General features: G+C 42.3%; 2 protein-coding genes across 2 annotated transcripts in view; both read right to left on the bottom strand.

Moving 5' to 3' along the window:
* The window catches only part of LOC150048612 (aldehyde oxidase 2-like), an 81,472-nt gene extending 78,178 nt beyond the window's left edge, over positions 1 to 3,294 (bottom strand). Inside the window, exons 1-2 of the mRNA XM_090354356.1 lie at positions 3,172 to 3,294; positions 663 to 720 (exon numbers count right to left, since the gene is read on the bottom strand). Coding sequence (XP_090210482.1) covers positions 663 to 720; positions 3,172 to 3,228 — 115 coding nt within the window. The 5' untranslated portion in view covers positions 3,229 to 3,294. The remainder of the gene's footprint in view (positions 1 to 662; positions 721 to 3,171) is intronic.
* A 7,951-nt stretch (positions 3,295 to 11,245) lies between these two features.
* Positions 11,246 to 24,044, bottom strand: part of LOC150048611 (aldehyde oxidase 4) — a 57,369-nt gene continuing 44,570 nt past the window's right edge. Inside the window, exons 26-35 of the mRNA XM_090354355.1 lie at positions 23,304 to 23,531; positions 21,630 to 21,725; positions 19,444 to 19,572; positions 17,566 to 17,640; positions 16,468 to 16,520; positions 15,956 to 16,070; positions 15,732 to 15,797; positions 14,854 to 15,039; positions 12,456 to 12,623; positions 11,246 to 11,299 (exon numbers count right to left, since the gene is read on the bottom strand). Of these exons, the coding sequence (XP_090210481.1) occupies positions 11,246 to 11,299; positions 12,456 to 12,623; positions 14,854 to 15,039; positions 15,732 to 15,797; positions 15,956 to 16,070; positions 16,468 to 16,520; positions 17,566 to 17,640; positions 19,444 to 19,572; positions 21,630 to 21,725; positions 23,304 to 23,531 (1,170 nt within the window). The remainder of the gene's footprint in view (positions 11,300 to 12,455; positions 12,624 to 14,853; positions 15,040 to 15,731; positions 15,798 to 15,955; positions 16,071 to 16,467; positions 16,521 to 17,565; positions 17,641 to 19,443; positions 19,573 to 21,629; positions 21,726 to 23,303; positions 23,532 to 24,044) is intronic.

Genomic DNA, 24,044 nt, shown 5'->3' with positions numbered 1-24,044 from the left:
CCTCAGCTCTGCAAGAAGGGCTATCTTTCCATTTGTCAGAAGAGGCTGAAAACTCTGGATTTTTAAAAAATGAAATTGCCTAATTTTCAATTATTGACAACTAATTAGAAATCAGGAGGGCTCTTAAACAAAACTCATCAAGAGGCCAATTTCAATAATTTGTAGCTTCTGCTATTTATTTTTGGCTTCTTTGAGAGATTTACTAATTAAAACTTACTAATTAAAATAATGTTTGCCCTTACGAAGCTCTATTTATATCCCAGGATATAAAATGACAAGGGAAAAATTGATGTCAAAATAGACACATGATCTTACAGATTTTGGAGAATTTGGTTTCATGAAACTAAACCACGAGCCTAAACCTCTATTATATAACCCCTGGGTAAATTCCAAAGAGCCTGCAGGGAACACTGAGGGATAAGAAAAGAGGGTATCTTATATTTCAACTATTAAATCAGATAAAGGCCATACTGGAAGAAACCTCCTCCTCTCCAAACTAGCCCAATTAATCTGATACCCTTAAATCCAGCCTAAAAGCAAATAGCAAGCAAAAGCTGAGACGCTGATGGTTTGGAAAGAGTGATCAATTGTCACAAACATTGGCTTAAGTTTTAAGGCAAGCATACACACTGCCAGTACTTTTTTTTTTTTTTAAAGGATCCAGTTCTTTCGCAAGAAGGCCAGCAAGGTCACTTCAGGGTCCACATTCTTCTCTGTCACCTGAGTTGGAAACATAGGAGAGATTATTATGTGGAATGTGTGTGGTGACTTGTTTGATTTAGGGATTGGACTATTTCATTTGTACCTGCTCTTTTGTGCTCTGAGGGCAAACAACTTTCACACACACACACACACACACACACACACACACACACACACACACACACACTTACACTTAGGGAAGGGGTCTCTGGGGGTAACTGGCAGAACTGCTGTTCTGTGTGACAAGAGCGGGGGACCGCCGCTGTGTGTGGATGCTCCTGCGCTCACATTCTTCACATTTGCTCCACCGTCTGCCTTTGAAGATCTTTCCAACTTAGTCTTTTGTACTCTGGAAAGATTTCAGAACTTGGGACGATTTGGCTCGCCGTGTATGTATGGAAGGGGTCTTGTAAGGCAGAAGACTGGGTGGAAAAATTGCCAGACATTTGATGACCCAAGTCTTCTCAGAATTTGTGGCAGAAAAGGGAGTGGGGAGAGTTACTGTCATCTTGGAGAGGCTTTGGAACCTTCTAGTCCCCCTCCATGGCAGAGGGGCCCCGTGGTAAGCCTCCATGCTGAGGTTGAAGTGGCTCAGATGGGACACTAGAATTCCTTCATCCTTCCCCTTGAAAAGTGGGAGAGTTTGTGCTCGAAGTCATGAGGAATGCCTCTTCTTTGTGTATTTTTTGATATTCCCGTTGGCTCTGACTTGAGGTGGCTTGAAGAAACTCCTAAACTCTATATTATATTAGAGGAAAGAAAGACCCAGTGGGTTATCAATGTTAGTTAAGGTGCTATCTTTCTTTCTTTCTACAATTTTTTTTTTTAAAGCTATAGGAAGGGTCTGGGAGTGTGGCTTCGTGGTAGAGTGCTTGTCTAGCATGAAGCCCTGGGTGTTCCTCAGTACACAGAAAAAGCCGGAAGTGGTGCTGTGTTTCAAATGGTAGAATGCTAACCTTAAGCACAGAGAGGCTCAGGAACAGAGCCCAGGCCCTGAGTTCAAGTCCCAGGATTGGCCAAACAAACAAAAAAAACCCCCAAACTGTAGGAAGATGGTTGTAAGTTGAGATACTAACATTCAACTGCTTTCTGTTCTCTCATTGAAAACAAAAATAAATCTTTTTATCCTCTAATGGATGTCAACACAGAGACTTATATTTCCTCTAATTCACACTGTTTTGACTGCAGCCATGTCATTCTGGGCTCCTGACTTAGAAGGCACATGGAATAAAAGGTTAAAGAAGAAATCTCCAAAGCCTATGCCAACAGAACAAGCAAGTAGGGACTTAGCTCACAAATGATGTTTTGGGAAAGCATGGCAGTAGTTGGCTGGGAAGACTGGACACAGACAAGAGGGCAAAGTGGTAAATGAGGGGATCTAGAGACTATACTCTACCCACTTCCAAGAAAACAAGAGCAAATTAGGTATTGATGACTCATGCCTATAACCCTAACTACTCAGGAGATGGATCTGAGGATCTCAGTTCAAAGCCAAATTTGAGATACCATTATCTCCAATTCGCCAGCAAAATGCCAAAGTGGATGGATGGCTCAAGCAGCAAAGCCCCAGGCTTGAATGGAAAAAGCTAATCAAGAACATGAGGTCCTGAGGTCAAGCCCCAGTACTGGTGCATGTGTACACACACACACACACACACACACACACACACACACACACGTGTGCACGCACATACACACACATATACATTCATTCACTCACACAAAGGAGAGCAAGGTCGATCAGTTAAGTGTGTGGAATTAGAGGGATGTGAGGCTCTGGAAAGAAGTGACAAGACCCCAAAGCAGTCATGTGCTCTTAAGAGACAGAGATTATGATAGGAAGGCTGGTGAGGACAGGAGGGAAAAGTGGAAAGGTGGGAGCTGAGAGGTCCTGCTCTTGTCCCACTGATTCCCCTTGGAACTTAGCTATAACAGGGTGTGTGGGGGAGAGACAAAGAGAAAGAGGGGGGGAGGAGAGAGAGAGTCCTAATGGATCATGTTTCTATCTCATCCAGTCTTGCAGAATGGAGACTCAGCAGAGAAATAAAGTTACTACAGGAAAACAAAGAAAGCGTCACCTCTCATCTTCCTGAGTGTGGGGATGGAGTTGTGTTACACAGTGACTGTGTGTCTCGAGCCCAGTTTTGTAAGCATGTTGGGGTCCCACATCAACGCAGTGAGTGGTTTTCTTTCTGTCTTTACATTAGGTTAGGAAGCGGATGGGGGCCAAGGCCCAGGGAGGTGAAGTGACTTACATAAGGATGCACAGTAAATGCACCCATAGACACCAAGGCTTTGCTGCCTCCTCTCTTTGCTAGGAGCTGAGCCTGACAGAATGAATTTGGATGAGCTTTTAGTTCTGAGCTCCTTGCCCCTGACTGGGCTCAAATCAGATGGCTATAAGGCTCCTCTTGAGCCAGGGGGCTTCCTGCTGTCTCAGAGAGCCACAAAGGAACTTCCAACACTTACCTTCCTCCCATTCACAAAGAAAACCAGCTCATCCGATTCCTTCAGTGGGTAAGGCATGGCTGCTATGAGGAAGCTCTTCTGGATAGAGATACAATGCTCTCTAGCACTAGCCCCATGTGGTTAGTGGAGAGATCGATGTGCAAGTGACTGGATTCTGTATGTGTGTGGAAATAGGCCAGTCTGGAGCCTCGGAGAGGAGGGCAAGGAGGTGGAGACTTCCTGCTTTGTGGCTTTTCAAGCCTAGGGACTTGTGTGGGTCAGGTTTTGATTTCAACCTCGCTCCCACCAATCCTGGCTTTGAACTTGGCTCAGGATGCAGTATACACCTCCTCTGAAAATGAAGAGTATCAGTTAAAAATCCATAAACAATAATCTCAGCTTCAACCCACTCTTCACAATGCCTGGGTATGCATCCTGGATAGATTTCATTCTTCTCAGACAGAGTGGGCACGCTGCCTCCTTATACTATTTCCAACTTGTTTTTATTCTAGCTGTGGAAATGGCCCCTCATAGGAAAGCAAACATCCTATCAGTTCAGTGTGTGGCTCAGATTGAGGAGGAGGTATGGGGTGTAGGATCTACCCAGACCTTCTGCAGCTTCCTTATTTCCTTCCAGTGCCCACAGTCATTTTGTTAGAAATCAGTGATCTAGTCAAGGCAACCATTGTCCAGAGAGAAAACCGAGATCCACGGAGATGAGATTTGTACCTCAGGGCCCTTCAGAATGAAGTGGTAGAGCAGGAACCAAAGCCGAGATCTGGCTAAAGTGCTCAGTGCACTTCATAGAAGAATGTATTGGCTGGGCATCAGTGGCTCATGTCTGTAATCCTAGCTACTCAGGAGGCTGACATCTGAGAATCAAATGCAGCTCAAGTTCGAAGTCAACCCAGGCAGGAAGGTCCATGAGATACTAATTTTCAATTAACCAGCAAAAAGCTGGAAGTAGAGCTATGGTTCAAGTGGTAGAGCATCAGCTGTAAATGAAAAAGTTAAGGAACAGCATCTGAGTCCTTGAGTTAGATCTCTAGTGCAAGCACACAAAAATAAAGAAAAAAAATTAAAGGAGAAAAAAAGAAGAAAATATTCTTCAATGTCTCCATTTAGCTATCTACCAATAAAACACAGTTCTGTCAGCTAAAGTACTACCTAGAACTTGGGCTCAAATACAGGTAAAATGAGTAGCTGCTTATAAAGTGTAGTTTCAGGAGAACTGATAAAACATCTCTGTGCCCCAACACTTCTGATATGAGTCCACAGAGGCCTGGCATTGTCATGAGCGTGGATGCTTTATGTTAAGGTAACATTCGCAGTGTGACAGGGTCCCAGACAGAAATGGAGAGCATATGACCTCTTCTGTACCTGGCTAAATAAGAACTTAGTAGCTGATTCAGAGGGTGTTGTCCATACCCTTACCACCACAGCACTATTTCAGAAATGACTTCTGATCTAATGGTGCTTTCACATTTCCTCACAGTTTTGAAGCCTAGGTCATCCGTCATAGTCTTCATGGGCCAGTGGAAATGAGTGTGTTCAAGGGTGTATGTGGGTGAGTCCCATGTAAGAAGTGGCTGTATACATTGACAGCTGGCTCATGACAGCAACTGGAGAGAGCTCTATGATTAGGAAGTGCCTTCAGATCAGGCTATTTTTTGATTATATTTTCTCTGTCTCCCTATATTTCTCCAGGGCCCAGTATATGAAACATTACACAGTCAGATGCTCTTGCAGTGTGGGCAGAAAAGTCTACGGCCCCAGGGAACAGCTCTCCTGATTGGCCCTTTCTGGATAATCCTGCATCTCTCTGATTACAGTCTTCCAGTGGCTTCCTATTGCACTTGGTAAAACCCCACATGCCCACAGGGGCCCTCTGACGAGATGGGCTCTATGCATCTCTCTGAGTAGATCAGCACTACTCTCTGCTTATCTTTGTAGATACTTGGCTTCTTTCCTGTTTCTTGAAGGTGCTAAAGCATCTTGGTGCAATAGTTACTTTACTTCAACTTTTCTCACACTAGCATGGGCAGTGCCATTCTGTTATTTTGGTGTGTCAAGTCACATATTCCCCAGGTCTCACATTCTCCATGGAACCATTATTTCCTGACAGGACACTTGCTTACCTTTGTAATGCTTTGTTCCCTAGAATGTTCCCTAGAACTCCCTAGGAGTGCTAGAATGATACTCCAGTTTACCACAGTGTTTGAGGCCCAGAATGGTGTCTACTATAGAGAGAATTCCCAGAAATCCCCATATTTGTTGTATGCCTGGTGAATATTCTTTTATGTGTACAATGACAACCTTGTCTCTGTACACACTGACTGACCCTTTCCCCTGACTCCACCCAGAAAGAAGCTTGAAACTTCTCTTTTCTCCATGCTCTGAATTCCTGCAGATCCAACCAATTAGAGCTATACTTTGTATGTAGGAAGATAGGAACAAGGACACTTATGAGTTATGAGTTAGTTGGTTATATTTTCAATTGCGTGTGTGTGTGTGTGTGTGTGTGTGTGTGTGTGTGTGTGTGTGTGTGTGTGTGTGTATTGGTATTGGGGCTTGAACTCAGGGTCTGGTCCCTGTTCCTTATCCTTTGTTTTTTTCTTTTTCTTTTCTTTTTCCCTCAAGGCTGATGCTGTACTACACGAGCCACAGCTCCATTTCCAGCTTCTTGATACTTAATTGGAGATTAGAGTCTCATAGATTTTCCTGCTTGGGCTGGCTTTGAATCATGATCCTCGTCTGTCAGCCTCCTGAGTAGCTAAGATTACAGGCATGAGCCACCTGATTGTGAGTCTTGTGCTTTGTTTTCCAACTAAGTGATAAGTTCTTTGACATTATTTAGCGAGTTGTATCCCAAGGATGGTAAGCATGAATGACACTATCTTTATTTCAGGGGTTAATAAATGCTTGACCAATGACCTAAACATCTTACTATTATTATTTAAAATTGTTATTGTAAAGGTTATAAAAAGAGGGGCCAGAGTGTGGCCTAGTGGTAGAGTGTTTGCCTAGCATGCACGAAGATCCAGGTTTGATTCCTCGGTGCCACATACACAGAAAAAGCCAGAAATGGTACTGTGGCTCAAGTGGTAAAGCTCTATCCTTGAGTAAGTCCAAGGACAGTGTTCAGGCCCTGAGTTCAAGCCCCAGCCAGGACTGGCAAAAGAAAAAAAACGTTATATAAAGAGAAGTTACTGTTATTAGGTAATAAGTATACTTCTTTTTTTTTCCTTTTTTTTATTGTCAGAATAATATATAGAGAGGTTACAGTTACATTTATCAGGTAGTAGGTACATTATTTCTTACATATTGATATCCCTTCTCATGTTTCTCTCCCTATTTCCCTCCCACACCCCCTCCCAATCATCTTGTTTTCCCCTCTTCCCATCCCCATTTCAAATAAACAAATAAATGTATATACAATATGCCAGGTAACAAAGGCAGATACAGTAACAACATGAGATTAACCATAAGGGCAAAAAAAGAGAAGAGAAATAACATAGTACATTAAGAACAACAACCACACAAGATAAAGCTCTTGTTATAAGTACATTTCATTATGAACAATGTCTCCCCTTCCCCAGCTTTCACCTAGTTTTTCTCTTCTGTCCCCCAACCCAGTTAAACAGTTCATTTTCAACGTAGTATTACGACTTCATTTATTCACCTTTTGTCCTACTCTTTCTGGGCCTGTCTTGCCTTCCTCCAAACAGATCAACTTAAACAAGACAAAAGGTACAGAAAACAAAAACAATGGTAAGGAAGATAAAACAAAAACAAAGACAACAAAAAACTTGTTTCCCAAAAGCTGTATAATGAGTGATTGTTGTCCTTTATGTACTATGCTATCTCTCATCTCTTTTGCTGTCCCTTGGTTATCTCATATTGTTACAGTATTTTACCATGTTATCTGATATATTGGATATATGTGTATTTGATTATTTGAAGTCGGATAGGGAGGGGAGGAAAACAAGATGATGGGTGGGGGTGGAGGAAGGGAAATGGGGATCAAGACATGAGAAAGAGTATCAATGTATGTGAAGTGATGCACTTTCTATCTGGTGAATGTACTATAACCCTTCTATTAATTACAATAAAATTATTAAATAAACTTGTTTCCATGTCTTGCAGTTCATTTTGATAAACATTATTTTATAGGATCATATGCACAAAGCTACTGAGCCTCCTTCCATCTCACTGTGTGAATGCCTAGAGTGCTGTATAATTTATCATGCTCAACTATATATATATATTTTGTCTTTTACCATCCAAGTGTGTTTACTTATAGATTTAAGGCACATTCTAGTTACAACAAATGAAAGAAACCATGCAACCTATGCCTCTTTGGGTCTGGCTGAGTTATATAAAAGGTTTGAACTCAACACATCAGTTTATGAGTACAATGCATCTTGATTAATGTCATGATTCTTCTCTATCTTTCCCCATACCATCCATCTGATCCAATCATTTTTGCTCTTACTCTCAATTTTCTTTACTGAAAAAGGAGGATTATATTTCTTCACTTCTTCTTTTTTGAGACTGGGGCTTGAATGCTAAGTAATCTTGCACATACTAGATGTACTCTGCTGCCATTTTGCTGTATCCCTGACACCTAAGTTGCTTCACTTTTAAATGGATTGTTCTAGTGGGTGGGAGAAATGATATAGCTTGAGCCAGGTTGCTTATATGCCTGTTATAAAAGAAAATCTCAGGGGGCTGGGAGTGTGGCCTAGTGTTAGAGTCATTGCCTCGCAGGCATAAAGCCTTGGGTTCTATTCCTCAGCACTACATACACAGAAAAAGCCCGAAGTGGTGTTGTGGCTTAAGTGGTAGAATGCAAATGAGTGATCTGGAAAGCCAAGTGAAATAAATCTCTGCACAGAGAAATGACAGGCAGGATCAGAGTCCAGGGAGCCCCTTCAGGACACCTCTTGAGGGACCAGGAGAAAGAGGGCTGGGTAAAGAGAAACAGTCATTAAATGCTGAGAAATTTCCTCTGAGTCTAGAGACTCAGAAGTTATTCAACTTCCAGGCTGGCTTGAAGGTATGGACTCCCACCTGGTGTAAACTGACTCTGTATTGCAAAAAGATTGTTTTCTAGAAATGGAATTGGCTTAGCCATGTAGTGGGCATTAAGGAGAAGCATCTGTGAGTGTTGACAGGCAGAAAGGGCAACTGGAAATACAGAGGAAGATGAACGCTCTTATTTGAGGAATAATTTGCCAACAAAAAGCAACTAAAAAAGCAACAGTAAGTCTTAAAGGCTGGGAGCTACAATGGGGAAAGGAGAAAAGTAAAAGAGATTCCAGGGTATTAACCTATTGGTGGAAATATGGGAGCAGAAGGCCAGTAAAGAATAAACTTTTTTTCTATGAGGAAAATAGTTGGTGTCTTGCTTCCAAATATTAGTGAGAAATATAGTGCTTTGTAAGTCAGTGTCAATGATTAACTACTGATACAGCTGGGCTTGCAAATTAACGAAGAGAAATGAAACTAGTTATGGCTTGAATGGAACAGGAAAATGAAAAGGGCTGGGTGCTGGTGGCTCATGCCTGTAAACCTAGCCACTCAGAGGCTAAGATCTGAGCATAGTGGTTTAAAAGCAGCCACAGAAGGAAAGTCTGTGAAACTCTTATCTCCAATTAACCACTAGAAAACTGGAAGTAGCTCTGAGGCTCAAAGTGGTAGAATGCTAGCCTTGAGCAAAAGGAGCTCAAGCTCCATGACTGAAAAAAAAAAGACAGTAGTGGTATGGCTCAACTAGTAGAGCACCAGCCTTGACTGAGAAAGAAAAGGAAGAATGTGAGGGCTTGAGTCCAGCCTCATTATTGCACATGAAAGGGGGGGAAAGAAAGAACAGAAGCAATGTAAAACATATGATGTATATGGTATCTTATTTAAATCATACATGGATACATATAAAATAAATATAATAGGTATGAAGAAAAAAAACCACAAATTTAATCTTATAAGAAATGTGAGTAAAATTAATTCTGTCACTTAAAAATAGTGATTAGCAGACTATATCAGAACAAAACCAGCTAAACCTCAATTCATGCTGCCCCTAAGAAACATTACAATGCTTGCTACTCAGGAGACTGAGATATGAGGATCACAGTTTGAAGTCAATCTAGTCAGGAGAGTCTGTGAGAGTCTTTTTTTTTTTTTGCCAGTCTTGGGCTTGGGCTCAGGGCCTGAGCACTGTCCTTGGACTTTCTCAAGGCTACAGCTCTACCACTTGAGCCTCAGCACCACTTCCAGCTTTTTTCTGTGTATGTGGTACTGAGGAATCGAACCTGGGTATTCGTGCATGCTAGGCAAGCACTCTACCACTAGGCCAAACTCCCCGCCCCTCTGTGAGACTCTTATCTCCAGTCAATCACCAAGTGAATCTGTGGCTCAAATGGTAGAACACTAGCTTTGAGCACAAAAGCTCAGGGACAGCAGCCAGCCCCTGAGTTCAAGCTCTAGTACAGACACAGTAAACAAATAAACTGGTCAGATATGCAGGTTAAACAGTTGTTAAATTAGCTGAAAAAACTCAATAGCTATTCCTAAGAACAGCTATTTCTAAATCAAAGAGAACAGGAAGGGTTTTGAGAGTGTTGGAAAGCTTTGCACAGTGTCTTCGTCTATTTTGTGTTGCAGCAAGAATAAACATGAGGCTGGGAACTTTAAAGAGAAAAAGAGATTTATTTTAGCATATCATATCCTGGAAGTGTGTGCAAGGGACCAAGAGAAGAATAGGAACCAGGCTCATTATTTTGTAACACTTAGCTCTTGGGGGAACTAGTCCACTCCTGTAAAACCAAACCCACTTTGAGAACAGCATCAGCCCCTTTACAAGAGTGGTCACGACTCAGTTACCTCACTAGACCCTGCCTCTGATAGATTAGAGACCCAACTTACAGCATGTAACCCTTTGAGAACAAATCTTATCTGACCTGCACCAGAAGCTTATTTCCCAAACCCTTTCTTGATGGACTGCTGGCCTGGGAGGTGTCAGGGCTGTGCTAGAGACAGCTCTTTCAAGAGCAGACTTTAAGCACCTCTTCCTGACTCTGCATTCAGCATCCTCAAAGTAGCAGCTAGGAATTTGCCAGTGTGGGAGCATTTACACCATGAGAATTGGCAAGCACTGTCAATCGGGGATTTTCCCACACAAAAGCCAGTCATTGCGGGTATTATTTCAGGCTTTGAGAGAGTGAATTGAGAGTGTTTTTTTTTTTTTCTGACAGTCCTGGGTTTTAAACTTAGGGCCTGATCACTGTCTTTGGGCTTTCTGAAGGCTAGAACTCTACCACTAGAGCCTCAGCACTACTTCTGGTTTTTACTATGTATGTGGTACCAAGGAATTGAACCTGGGTCTTCGTCATGCTAGGCAAGCACTCTACCACTAGGCCAAACTCCCTGCCCATGAATCAAGAGTTTTGAGGGTAGACAGTTTCACTGAACTTTGAGAAAATCTCTGGAGAGCAAAGGACAAGTATGCCCTTGACTTATTTCAGGTAGATGGAAACCCTTCCATTAAAAAAATCACGGGGTTGTAGATTTTGGGCAAAGCAGAATTAGCATTTCAGATCCTAAGTTTCATTATATTGCTTGGTGAAAATTTGCATCCTAAAATATAGTTATGTAAACCGGTGTGCTGGCTCATGCTTGTAATCCTAGCTACTCTGGAGGCTGAGATCTGAGGATCATGGGTTCAAAGCCAGCCAGCCTGGGCATGAAAGTCCATCCTTGAGACTCTTATCTCCAATTAACCACCAGAAAACTGGGAAGTGATGCTGTGGCTCAAGGGGTAGGATGGTAGCCTTGAGCTGAAGAGCTCAGGGATGGTTCAAGGGGCAGGGTAGTAGCCTTGAGCTGAAGAGCTCAGGGACAGGGCCCAGGCCCAGAGTTCAAGTCCCACAACCAACAAAAAATGTGTATATATAGTTACGCAGTAAGCTAAGCCACAGAAAATTATTAAAGAAATGATGAAGCTACCATTGAGAACTGTGAGCTAACCTATATTTGGTCTGGTTTGAGACTTTTACTGTTAGCCTCATATTCTTTCATTTTCTAGAAAAACACAGGACTAAGACACATGGATGGACCAAGGATGAAATGTTGAAGGGTCATCTCTGGGAATCTAAAGAAATATCAAAAGAAGGAAGAGATATTATTAATAAAGTGTTTTAAATGAAAAAATGTTATGTCATTTTAAAGATGTGAATTTTTATCATTATATAATTTTCATATTTGTTTCAGTTCGTCAGAAACTTCAGTTTGCACAGATATCTTTATACATACACACACATAAACACACCTTTGTTTTTTGAGCCATGGTATTGCTGTATAGCTCAGATGGTCTCGAATTTGTAATGTTTCTACTTCAGTCTCCCAAGTGCTGGGCTATTAGGCATGTACTACCATAACTGGCTCCTGTTTTTTCTGTTTTGGTGACAGAACTGTACCTAGGGCCTTTCTAATGGGAAACATGAACACTACCACTCAGCTACCCACTCTACCTCTATCTGATAAATTTATGCTTGGATAAAGATGCATCTTACTCAGAAGCTCTGTAGTTTTCAAGGTAAATCTAATTTTATATTCAACACTCACTTAGAGCTGCAGAAAGCATTTTAAGAGAGGGATGTTTTCTGATGATATTTATAGATGTCTTTTCAACATCTGGCAAATGGAACTGTATTCCATTAGTGTATACTTTTTTATAAGTCATATCGGGGTATGCCCAGAAAACAGATATTGTCATTTAAATACTTTCTACTAGTTTGTTTAGCAAATATTTTCCGCATAATTTGCCAGGTCAGATTTTTTTGTTAGATATTCTAGTACTTGAGCTACGTTTCTATCCTTGTTTTTTCTGATAGAACTGGAATTTCAGAAAGGACTGGGCTGGCCTCAGACCATGTGTGTAGATGGGGTTACAGGCACTGATACTATGTCTGGATTTTGGGAGTTTTGTTGTAGTGGAATCTTGTTAACTTTTTTTTTTCATCTGGCAGCTGAGACCTGCCTGATTTTTGCCTCCCAAGTAGCTATAGTGATGCTATCCAATATCTCTGGTTTCAATGTAATTTTTAAGGGGAGTCTAAAACCAAACAGCATTTGAAAAGGTTTGTTTACTCGTCCATTGCTTTGAGGCAGACAGAAAATGGTAAGTGAGGGCAAATGAGAATTTTCATTGACAAAGATTAACCTTAATTAATTACGTCATGGTATCAAATCTACAGCAAGAACTCCACGTTCATATGAGAGACAATTAGTGTGGGTACTTCCCTTACCATGTCAGTAAACTGATCCTGAAAAGACATCCGGATCATTTCAGGAGTTGCTGGGCTGCTCAGGGGAAAGAACTTGTTCAGGCCCCGCTCTCTGCGGGCAGCAGTCACTGCATCATATATGGCGAACAATACAGAGGACCCTAAGAACATTCCGGCCTCACCCAATCCCTGAGAGAAGCATAAAACATGGTCAGCAATGCAGGATCTGTTCAGGATTAATTTACACATATATACATGCACACACACACACACACACACACACACACACACACACACACACTTACCATTTCCAGAATGGGGATTATCTACATTAGCAGAATTGAATCTACTCACTGGTTTGTGGATAGTGTGTTTCTAAATGAGATTAACTTGTGAAAGTGCCCAACAGGATATCCCAACCCTGAATCCAAACCGTGTGTGTGTGTGTGTGTGTGCGTGTGTGTGCGTGTGTGTGTGCGTGTGTGTGCGTGTGTGTGTGTGCTTGTACTAGGCCTCATGCTTAGTCAAGGCTGGCACTCTACCAATTGAGTCATAGATCCACATCTGGCTTTTGCTTTTTGCTGGCCAACTGGAGACAAGAGTTTCTTAGATTTGTCTGTCTGGGTTGGTGTGTGTGTGTGTGTGTGTGTGTGTGTGTGTGTGTGTGTGTGTGTGTGTGTGTCCTTGTTCTGAGATTCTGGGCATGGACACCAGGGCCTCACATATGCTAAACAAGTGCTTTTCTTGCTGACCGACATCCTCAGCCACCAGACCAGTTGTCTTGAATTCACAAGAAGAAAGATGGCCTCTATATTGGCAGTGGAGCTGAAGGATAGTGAAGCCGTTGCTCTTTTCCTTATTTTCCTGAGTGATCACTTGCCCCTCTTTTAGGGTGAAGGTGATATTGTATTCTGAATAATTCACCAATCAGTGAGATGATATTTCTCCTTTCTTCCCTCAAGGTTATCTGGGCCAGGCCTTGATGAGAAATGAGCCAAAGGCTTGAAGAAGACAAACCAGCTTCCAGGCTGTGGCCTTCAAAAGCCAGAGAGAGAAGCTGGGACTCTTCTGGGGCAAGGAGAAAAGGCCTGTGTCCTATTTGGCATAAATGATGGGTAGGCAGCTAGACCTTAAGTAGCAGGATTGTGTCCCATGTTCAGTTAGAGACACTGAAGTCTGGTCAGAAGTGGAGGGAGGTCAGTTAGACAGGAAGTCAGCACTTTCTTCCATCCATGCACACCCTCAGGAAAGAGAAGGACTCCCCAAAGCTCTGAAAGAATATGGGTCTGGCCAGGTATGGGCTTGGGATAGAATTTAAGATGGGGAAATGGTGGTTTGTTTGTGTTTGTATGTGAGAACGCTGTGTGTTGTGTGTCAGTTAAATGCCATGTGTTCCAGGGGGAAAGAGCAAAAAGCCATGGAGAAAGTTGCTGAAAACCCATTCTGATTTGGGGATGGTATGTGTGTAGAGTGGGAAATGAACAGAATTGAGTTTTGGGGACAAGTGGGACGGGGTGGAAGGGTATACAGGATGAGTGGAGTTCATCTCCCGATGACCTTTAGATTAACGCGCCAAGGTCTTCAGCAATTACTTCCTGTTTGATTTCATCTGGTACCTTTTTTTTTTTTTTTTTTTGGTGCCAATCCTGGGGCTTAAACTCCAGGCCTGGGTGGGAACTTTCCCACTCAAGGCTGTTGCCTACCATTTGAGCCACAGTTCCATTTCTGGCTTTTATTTGGGTGCAGGAAAGGGTAGCTAATTGGAGATAAGAGTCTCATGGACTTTCCTGTTTGGGCTAACTTTGAACAGGATCCTCTGATCTTAGCTTCCCCAGTACTTAGGATTACAAGGTTGAGGTACCTTGTAATATGTCTCTGTAAAGAGTGAAAGCCTTACTCAGGTTTCAGAGGCAGTGAGAATTACTTTGTTATATGCTTGCCTTTCCTGTTCCTTTCCCCTCTTGGGATTTGCAGTTCAAAGGAGGGGGAATATATCAGAAAGTCTGGAGAGAATAAATTGCGGTAGAGTGAATTTGCGTTTTCTTAAATTCATTTTTTTGAAGTCTGTACCCCAGGGCCTTAGAATGTGACTATGTTTATAGATGGAGTCTTTAAAAAAGTAATTAAATCTTTTTAAAGGTCTTAAATTAAATGAGCTCATTGTGTAGGCCCTCCTCTAATGTGACTGGTGTCCTTAGGAGAGGAGACTAGGACACAGAGAATGGAATGGGAAGATTTGGTGAAGGAACAAGGAGAAAATGACCTTCTAAAAGCCAAGGATAAAACCAATTCCACCAAAATCTCCATCTCAGACTTTCAGAAACCAGACTTGTGAGAAAATAAATCTCTAAGCTTCCCAGTGTGTGGTGTTTTGTTACAGTATCTCAAGCTGACTGATACAGAGACCTTGCATTCTTACCTTGGATGAGTAGATGGCTATGGGATTTCTTGAATGTACCAAAGTGACATAGAATTCTTTTGGAATCTCAGTGACAGTGGGGATTTTGTAGTCATCTGGACCCCGAGAGTAAAGTACACCTTCTGGGGAGTATTTCAGTTCTTCAATGGTATAAAATCCCATGCCTTGGATAAATGCTCCTTCAATCTATGGGGGGAAAAATAGCAAGAAATGGATGACCCTGCTTGAATAACTTGCCTAGTGTGAATAGAAGTCATTCTTGAAGTTACTACACTATATTACAAAGAGTCTTCTAAGAACGAGTGCCTCTTTCCTCATCTGTCCCTATCCTTTAGGCACCTCACATTTCTGATGCTTGACCAATCAAATTCCAAGACCCACCAGGTTCTTTCTCACCTTCAAGTGTTTGTAAACCTGATGTCCTCTGATTCTTTTCACCCTTGCCCACCTCTGCTTGCTTACCTGGCAAATTCCTATCCACTCTGTGTACTTCCCATGAAGAATGTCCGCTTCTCTGAAGCTTTTTGGATGTTCCCAAATGCCTTGAACACACACACCTTGTGGGGAGCCAAGGTATTTTCCTTGTTGAACTCCCCTCTCATGTTCCAATTATGAACATAGTTTTTATTAAAGAACTACTATAAGGCACAGAAAACACAGAAGAAGTCATATGTATCCCTACATTTTCTTTTAGTAGTTTATGTGTGTGCATGAAATGTATACATGTACATACATAATATCCACATATAGAATCTATGCGAGTGCTCTGCATGAAACAGAGAGAAGGTTTGGAGGATGCTGGAAAACAGCATTTGGAAAGACTAGCTAAGAAATGGGTTTGGTCAGAGTCCTCATGGGAAGATTCTGGAATTATGTACCTGTCCAATGTCCACGGCTGGGTTTATGCTGAAAGCAGCATCCATGAAGATGTCAGTCCTGAGGTGCTGCGCCAAGAGAAACAAATACACAATGGACAACCCTATTTATTTAAAATAGATTTTTCTAAAATCTGGTTTTGCTATGGGAAAGAACAAGTTCATTATTATTTACAGCAGAGAAGCCACATCCATGGTGAAGGTGGCATGTGCAAAGGTCACGCTACCTTATGAGCCCCGGTCAGACAGTCCACCTCAACCTCAGAACAGGAGGCTCCATAAACGAAATAGGGGTATGGGTTGCCTTCCTCCTTCTCCCAGTCCATATACGTCTGATAGCCCCTGAGAAGAAAGGTCAGCAGTGGAAAGACAGATGTTATCCCACTAGTGGTCTTTTATCCCATATGTGGGGTCTTAGAGAAGGACTGCAGACAGCATTCCCGCCCCGTGGTGGGAGGCCTGCTTCCATTTTCCCTAGAGGAATTTTGGGACCAGCGATACAAGAGGACCACAGCAGACTCCAGAGCAGATAGGTGTGAGGTATTCCCAGGTGCTGGAGTGGGGAAAGTAGCGTAGGTAGCTATCATCTTTTTTGGCTGATAAATGGCTGCTGTCCCAGAAGGCTCTGCATCATTCCACTGCTCCCAATCTTCCTTCCTCATTTCCTCCTTCACTTCGAGGGAGCCAATGATCACCCCTGCCCACGTATGACATAAGGCTGAGGAAAAACAGTCCATACTTGAAATATCCAGTAGCTGAGAGGCTGATGGATTCTTCAAAGGCTTTTGCAATCTGAAAGAGATGATTAGTTATAAAGACCCAAATTCAGCTAACGTAATAAAAAATGCCTTCCATGCTGGGCTTGCTCCTTGCTTACACCCAGTTCTGTGGCCTGTCTCCAAGCTATGGGACCTGCTTTATAAGGAGGGTCTGCAGAGTAGTGCCTGGCTTGCTCTGGGACTCTCTATATTGAGTTGCATAGTCTAAAATGTTGACTGCTTTTCACGTCGTGGGGATTTTTAAATTAGAGAGAGGGCTGAGATATATTCAGACGTGTCTATTTTCACCCTGATTTAGTTTCCACCCATCTTTATCTGCTATTTCACTGTGGATTTTGTCACCTAGAGACTGAGTAGGGGGATAATAATAATGGTAGTAAATGTAATATAACAGCAATGTATAATATTATATACAAATATAATAGGTGCTGTTCTATATAAATGCAATTATATATTGATATAGGAACTATACATTTATATAATTTATGTAGACTGTAATTATATATGATTTGTATATCATATGAATGTGTAATTAGAGCAATCCTGTGCACTTAGGTCTGCGATTATCTCCATTGCACAGATGAGAATACAAAAACCTGAGGCTCTTATGAAGCACAAACAGGGGAGCAGCCCTAAGTGGGTATGGCATGAGAACACTGTTCTTTAACTCTATGAACTCAAGCTCTGAAATAGGTCAGACATCAATGAACATAATCTATTTGACTTTTCTGGAAAAATTGTAAGTAACTGCTAATATTTGACCATTCTTGAATGGACACTGCCTGTCAAGCAGTCCCTCCTTTCTTCCTTCCTCCCCTGCCTTCTCCTATCCTCCTCTCTCCTCCCTTTGGCTTTCCTTTTCATTTCCTTCACTTTTCATTTCCTTCCCCTCTTCTTACTCGCCTTCTCTCCTTCCCTCCCTCCCTCCTTCCTCTCTCTTTCTTTGTCTTTTTTCTCTCTCCTTCATTCTTTTGTGGAACTGAGGTTTGAACTCAGGGCCTTGTGTTTGCCAGGCAGGCATTCTAAAGTTCAAGCCACATAGCCAGAATAAGACTCACCCACTCTTCCCATTTTCCTTCAGGATTTTTCCTGATGATAGGCTGAAGACGTTCCTTAAGAATCTGGCAGGCATTCTAAAAATAAACATTGGAGGTGACATCAAAAACACAAGCACAAGGAAGAGTGAGATGTTTAACTATTTGAATTTGTTTTCATGAGGGCCATCATTTTTGTAGACATCTGTGGGGTTTCTTAAGTTTGTGTCATGTATGGACTTCTTTCAAAGGAAAAATAACCACTTTCTTGTAGATTCTGCAGCTTTGACTTCGTGTTCTTTTTATTATATTGCTGTTTAAATATGTGCTACTAAAGCTAAGTAGAGTCTCCTTAAAGTTATAGCAGCTCGTTTGCAACTATAAAAACCAAAATGACAGACTGCAACCAATGTATATCCCAATAAAATTCAGAACGACAACATTAATTTAATTGAGAGATGGTATTGTTTTCATTATCCCAAGTAGAAAAAACCTCTAACCATTAAATAATAAATCTCCACTTGTAACTCACTCCCCTCCCCACCTAGCTCTTGACACCCTCAAAGGTCTCTGCCAATCTGAGTTTCTTGCAAGGTGTGAGATGCCTCAGAAGAAAGTGTCTGGAGGTGGCCTGGGCCTCAGGCTGGGGCTGGGACAGGTCGTGAAAGGCTGCAGCCACAGACTCCATCTCTAAGGCATATATTAGAGCAGCCCGGGGAAAGTTCAGAAGCAATGTGTCTAGACCACATTAAATGCCACTCAAATCATATGGATGCCACCCATGTGACACCTGGGCTGGCTCTTCCTTGTATGGCCCCCTTTGTCTGGCTCTGCAGGGGTTGGAACTGCTGGCTAGAAGGCTGGGGCTGAGGGAGAAGTTATAGAGAGCCAGTGGGGGAATGCCCCCCCCATCCTCTTTCTATTGGCTCAAGCTGGGAAGTTGCAGATATTGCAATCTGAAGTATGTTTAGAAAGTTCAATTATGGAAGAACAGTAAGATGGCTCCTGTGAACAGGGGTAACTAATGTACTTTGAGAAGCCATTTAAACACATCCCATTATTAGGAATATAATCATACTATGTATCAGGCACTGGTGATTCACATCTGTAATGCTAGCTATGCAGGAGGCTGAGATCTGACTTTTTCTCTTCAAAGCTAGCCTGGGCAGGAAAAATCCAAATAGTAAAACTCTTAACTTTAATAAACTACTCAGAAAAAAGTGTGGTACTGTGGCTCAAGTGGTGGAGCACTAGCTTTGAGCCTAAAGAGGCTCAGGCATAGTGCCCAGGCCCTGAGCTCAAGCCCCAGGACTGGCAAAAAGAAAAAGAAAAAAAAATCATCCCGTGAAACAGACACAGTCAGCACATCCAGGAGGGCACATGTGGGGGGGGGGGGCTGAGAGCTCCCCTTTTCTTAAAGTGCTGGTCATTTTATTGCTGGGTTTCTGGAGTTTGTGGGGCTAGGAAGGGAGGGATGGCAGTGATTTCACTTCACAGTTTCTCTGACCTACCTCCAGGTGAAACATGGACCCTTAGTTTTTCAGAGAAGGACAAGTGGATTTCCAGAGAGGTAAGTTGCCTGGCTCAGGCTCCCTGGGGAACCTGAGTGGGGCCTCCCTGCCTCTCTTACCCTGGACAATGTAGGTGCTGCTGGAAAGTTTTTATGTGCAACAGAACATGGACCCGCAACCTACTGCCATAGAAGCACCAACTAGAGCATCAGTGAATTTTGCTTGGCATCTGGGTTTTTACCAGCAATTAGCAAGGGACCTAGAACTTGATCGCTTTTGGTCTCCATTTATCTTCCATGGAAGAAGAAAGGGTGGGATAACGTGCCCCCGTTTCACCGCCCTCCCCTTCCATCATTGTCCTCGGGTGACTGAAAGCTGATAGGAAGGTCACCTGCACAGCCCTCCCGTTGATGTCTGTCCCCATGGAGCCTGCTGTGAAGACGGCGTTGGGCACGGTGGTGGTGTCTGTTTCCGACAGGTGAATGTATGATGAGGGGATGTTCAGTTCTCGACTCGCCACCTGCAGAAGCCAAGGACAAACGCTATTCACGTCACTGACATTAAGCTCTTGTCTTCATGGAAAGTTTTTCTGTTCATTCCTTTTATTACTGAGAAGGAAGCCTGACCATGCTGCTACAGGCAAACCCTGCAGCTGGGTTTTAAATGGCACACTCTTTTTTGGAGCCAGGTGTCAGGCTCAGCTGCTCTGGGCTTTCTCTAATGCTGTTTTCATGGAAGTTGTGTGACAGTATGACCACTTAGGGGATGGATGGTTTGGGGGACACATGCAGGCAACCTGGAGGTGTTGGTCTCACAGCTCTAATTTATGGTTATAGGTGATTGAACAGGTGTGTCTCTCATGGGAAATTTTACAGGGATGGGGGTTTGGTCATAAGGAAGTACAGCTTGTGCCAAGTAGTCCCTAGGGAGCTGTTGTGGCTTTTTGTGTGTGCTGGTACTGGGGTTTGAACCCAGGGCCTCTTGCTCTTGCATAGTTTTTCTACTCAAGGACTGGGTACTATCACTTGAGCAACACCTCCTCTTCCTGATTTTTGCTGCTTAAGTGGAGCTAAGATTCTTATGGATTTCTCAGCTGTAACTGGTTTCAAACTGTGATCCTCAGATCGCAGCTTCCTGAGCAGACAGCATTATAGCCTTGGTCTACTGGTGCCAGTTTCCCTGTGGAGTTTTGTGGTTTTCAAATTCCAAGAATACTGTTAAATAATGTTCTGTCTCTCACTAAGAGTGAGGCTTTTGTTTCCTATACAAATTTTATTCAACATCATTTTGCATAAATTATAACTTCATATTAAAAGAAGGGACATTTTGTCCCATAATAACCTTTTGTTATTTCAACAGAATTAGGGAGATACTTTGAATAAATACACAGAGCAGCCTATCCTGTGAATGAGTTCTTAAGCAGATTATGTTTTCATCCTATTATACATATTTGTTTTTTTGTTACCTTTTTAGGGACAGCAAGGTAGTACCAGGGGTTGGATACTGGATCTTGTGCTTATATTTGAGTCCCACTTTTGCCCCATTTTGCTTAGTTTATATTATTATTATTATTATTATTATTATTTTATATAGGATTCTGTACCATTGCCCAGGCCTCAAATTGTGATGCTACTACTTCTACTCTCTGAGTAGTAGGGATTACAGGCAAGAGCTACCTCACATACCTTGCTTGTTCTCGTGTGTGTGTGTGTGTGTGTGTGTGTGTGTGTGTGTGACTTCAGTTTTTTTTTATTGTTGAGATAATATATAGAGGGGTTACAGTTACATTTGTCAGGTAGTAGGTTCATTACTTCTCCCACATTTATACCCCTTCTCATGTTTTTGTCCCCATTTCCCTCCCCTGACCCCCTCCCAATCTTGTTTTCACTTTCCCTTTCCTGCTTGTTCTTTGAGACAGGGTTTTGTTAACCTTTGCCTTCACTCATGATGCTACTGTTTCTGCCTCCCAAAGTAGCTGGGATTACAGGCATGAGCCCATCATGCCCGGCCAGCCACATTTAGTTCTAACTGAGGACTTGAATTGCATATCTATATCTATATCTATATCTATATCTATCTATATCTATATTTGTCTATTGTGGGGCTTGAATTCTGAGCCTGGGTTCTGTCCCAGAGCTCTTCAGCTCAAGGCTACCACCCTATCCCTTGAGCCATAGCACCACTTTTGGTTTTCTAGTGGTTAATAAGAGTTTCAGGGTCTTTAGTGCCTGGCCTGGATTTGAACCATGATCCTCAGATCCCAGCCTCCTGAGTAGCTAGGATTACAGGCGTGAACCACCACACCTGGCTGAGATAAATATTTTATCTTTGAAAACTGGAATCATGCTTTTTTTTTAGCAGACTTATATACTTGGTTCTTTCATAAGCAGAAGAAACAATATAGCATATTTCTAACACCCTACTTCCCCCATCCATTTCCTATATTTTTGCATTCCTAAAAACCAAGATGAGTCTACCATTTGACTTATGTACTTAGTGTGATGGTATTTCTCCTGCTCAGCAAGCAAACAGCTAGTACACTGACTTCCACAGTGATGGCACATACACTTGTCTCACCTGAATCATTTTGGTGTGTAGGCCTTGTCCCAGTTCACAGCCGCCATGTGTCACCAAGACAGAGCCATCCAGATAGATGTGGACTAGAGCTGCCGCCTGGAGAAATAATTGCAATTATAACATCAATTTGGAAATGGAGATAGCCAAATACTACTGTGAGTGGAGCCAGGGTTGCTGGGTGAACAATTTTGCTTCATTGAACCAATTTCTTGTTTGTTATTCTGGAGGAGAGAACTATGCTTGTTGGTTACAGAAACCCTAGACTTGACAACCATCAAGGTAGATATATACATGTAGTCATCTTCCTTCCGATTGTTTCCTAGAGTCCTTGTGTTGTCTTCTCAAAGCCCCAAACCGCATGGGACTTATTCTTTCTTCTCCAGGCATTAAAATTAATTGAAAGCAAATGGACCCTGCATGAGTAAATCCCTAGACACAACTTCTAGAGGATGTGGAAGAACCTTGAGATGTTTTATAGTTTCCAGACACTTTTCTTTTTGTTTGTTTTCTTTTTCTTTTTCTTCAGAATCATGCTGTGTGTGTGTGTGTGTGTGTGTGTGTATGTGTGTGTGTGTGTGTGTGTGTGTGTGTGTGTGCATGTGTATTCATGTGAACCTGCTTCATTCTAAGCATTTGAATTCAGTGACAGGCTGGAGGTGAAGTCTGAAGGGTACTGGAGCTTGAACTCAGCTTTGTGCTTGCTAGGCAGCTGCTCTATCATGTGACCCATGCCTCCAGTCCTTTTTGCTTTAGTTATTTTTTTTTTCCAGATAGGGTCTTACATTTTTGCCTGGGACCAGCCTTGGATCTCTATCCTCCTACTTTTACTATCTAGTAGCTGAGATCATAGACACAGAACACTACATCTGACTTGTTGGGTCTAGTTAACTTTTTCTCCAGACTGACCTTGATCGATGACCCTTCCAGTCTCTGACTCTTGAGGAGCTGGGATTTCATGAATCACCAAGCTCAGTTTAAATATCCATTTTTAAAAATTCTCAGGTGATGTTGATAGTTAGTCAGGTTTGAGATCCACTGATTTCATCAAAATTGTTTGCTTTGTACATGGGAGACTAGACAGGGAGGAAGGTTAAACACAGCTGCCCTGAGTGTGACGAAGTGTAGATTCCAGTTTCTAACCTGAGCCCAGTCCTTGAAAATGATGTCAGGCTACCTTTGCTGAGTAACTGCTATTGTCTGTCTTTTAGGTTGGCTGTCCCCTTTTCTTTTGAGTCCTCAGATGCCATGGCCCTGATGGCACACAATTGCTGCCCCCCTCTTTCCTTCCTTCCTTCTTTCCTTCCTTCCTTCCTTCCTTCCTTCCTTCCTTTTTTTTTTTTATGTGGGTCATGGGGCTTGAACGCTGGGCCTGGGCGCAGTCCCTAAGCTTTTCAGTTCAAGGCTACCACCCTACCCCTGGAGCCACAGCCCCACTTCTCTTTTTTTTACTGATTAATTGGAGATAAGAGTCTCATGGACTTAAGTGCCCAGGCTGGTTTTGAACCTGGATCTTCAGATCTCAGCCTTATGAGTAGCTAAGATTACAGGTATGAGCCAGTGTGCCCTGCTTTCTTTCTTTCTACCACTGAGCTACATTCCTAGCCCATGCTTGTTTTCCACCAGGAAGTCACCAGGAAAAGAGCTGTTGAGAGAAGACACACGTCCTCACCTCACCTGATTATAGAAGGCTATAGGAATCCCAATGGTATACTTCATGGGCATGACAGCAAGCCCTCTCTTCTTCCAGTAATTCTTCTTGTTAAATTCCTCTGCAGCTTGTTTCCTAGCATAAAATGAAGATTTCTCCAGGCAATCTTTCCAGCATCTTCTCAGGGGCTCTGGATTAAATGTCTGATTGTAGGCAGTTTTGCTAATTTTCTTATACATGTTTATTTCTCTGACCTGAAAGGTAGAAAATAAAAAGGATTTTTTTAAAGGATGGCTGCATAGGAAGTATGTATTCTTGTTAAATGTTTGATATAGAGAAACTTTCTAAAGAAAGAAGCAGCTATTCAGATGGCACACATACACCAGCACAAGTGGACTTGTCTAACAATGAAATTATAACGAGACTAGCAATAGAAATTGCTACTAAATACTTCATGTATTCTGTGGTATTGATGAAGTATGTTTAATTAATAATAAGCTGGGGAGATATCAGGAGTAATTATTAATGACAAGACAAAATTCTCTGGATTCAAGATACTTTTTTTCTGTTCTTTACTCTTTTTCTTTTTGGTGTCTCTACTGAGGTTTGAATTCAGGGTGTCTTGCTCTTGCTTGACTTTTTCACTCAAGGATAGTATTCTGCCACTGGGGCCATACCTCCACTCATGGCTTTTTACTCTTACTGAGGTAAGAGTCTCATGAACTTCTCTGCCTGGGCTGGCTTTGAACTCAGATCTCAGCCTGCTC

Source organism: Megascapheus bottae, chromosome 21, assembly GCF_031878675.1.
Source record: "Megascapheus bottae isolate mThoBot1 chromosome 21, mThoBot2.hap1, whole genome shotgun sequence".
Lineage (NCBI taxonomy): Eukaryota > Metazoa > Chordata > Mammalia > Rodentia > Geomyidae > Megascapheus > Megascapheus bottae.
Note: the sequence above shows the minus strand (reverse complement) of the source record. Positions and strands in the feature narration are given on the sequence as shown.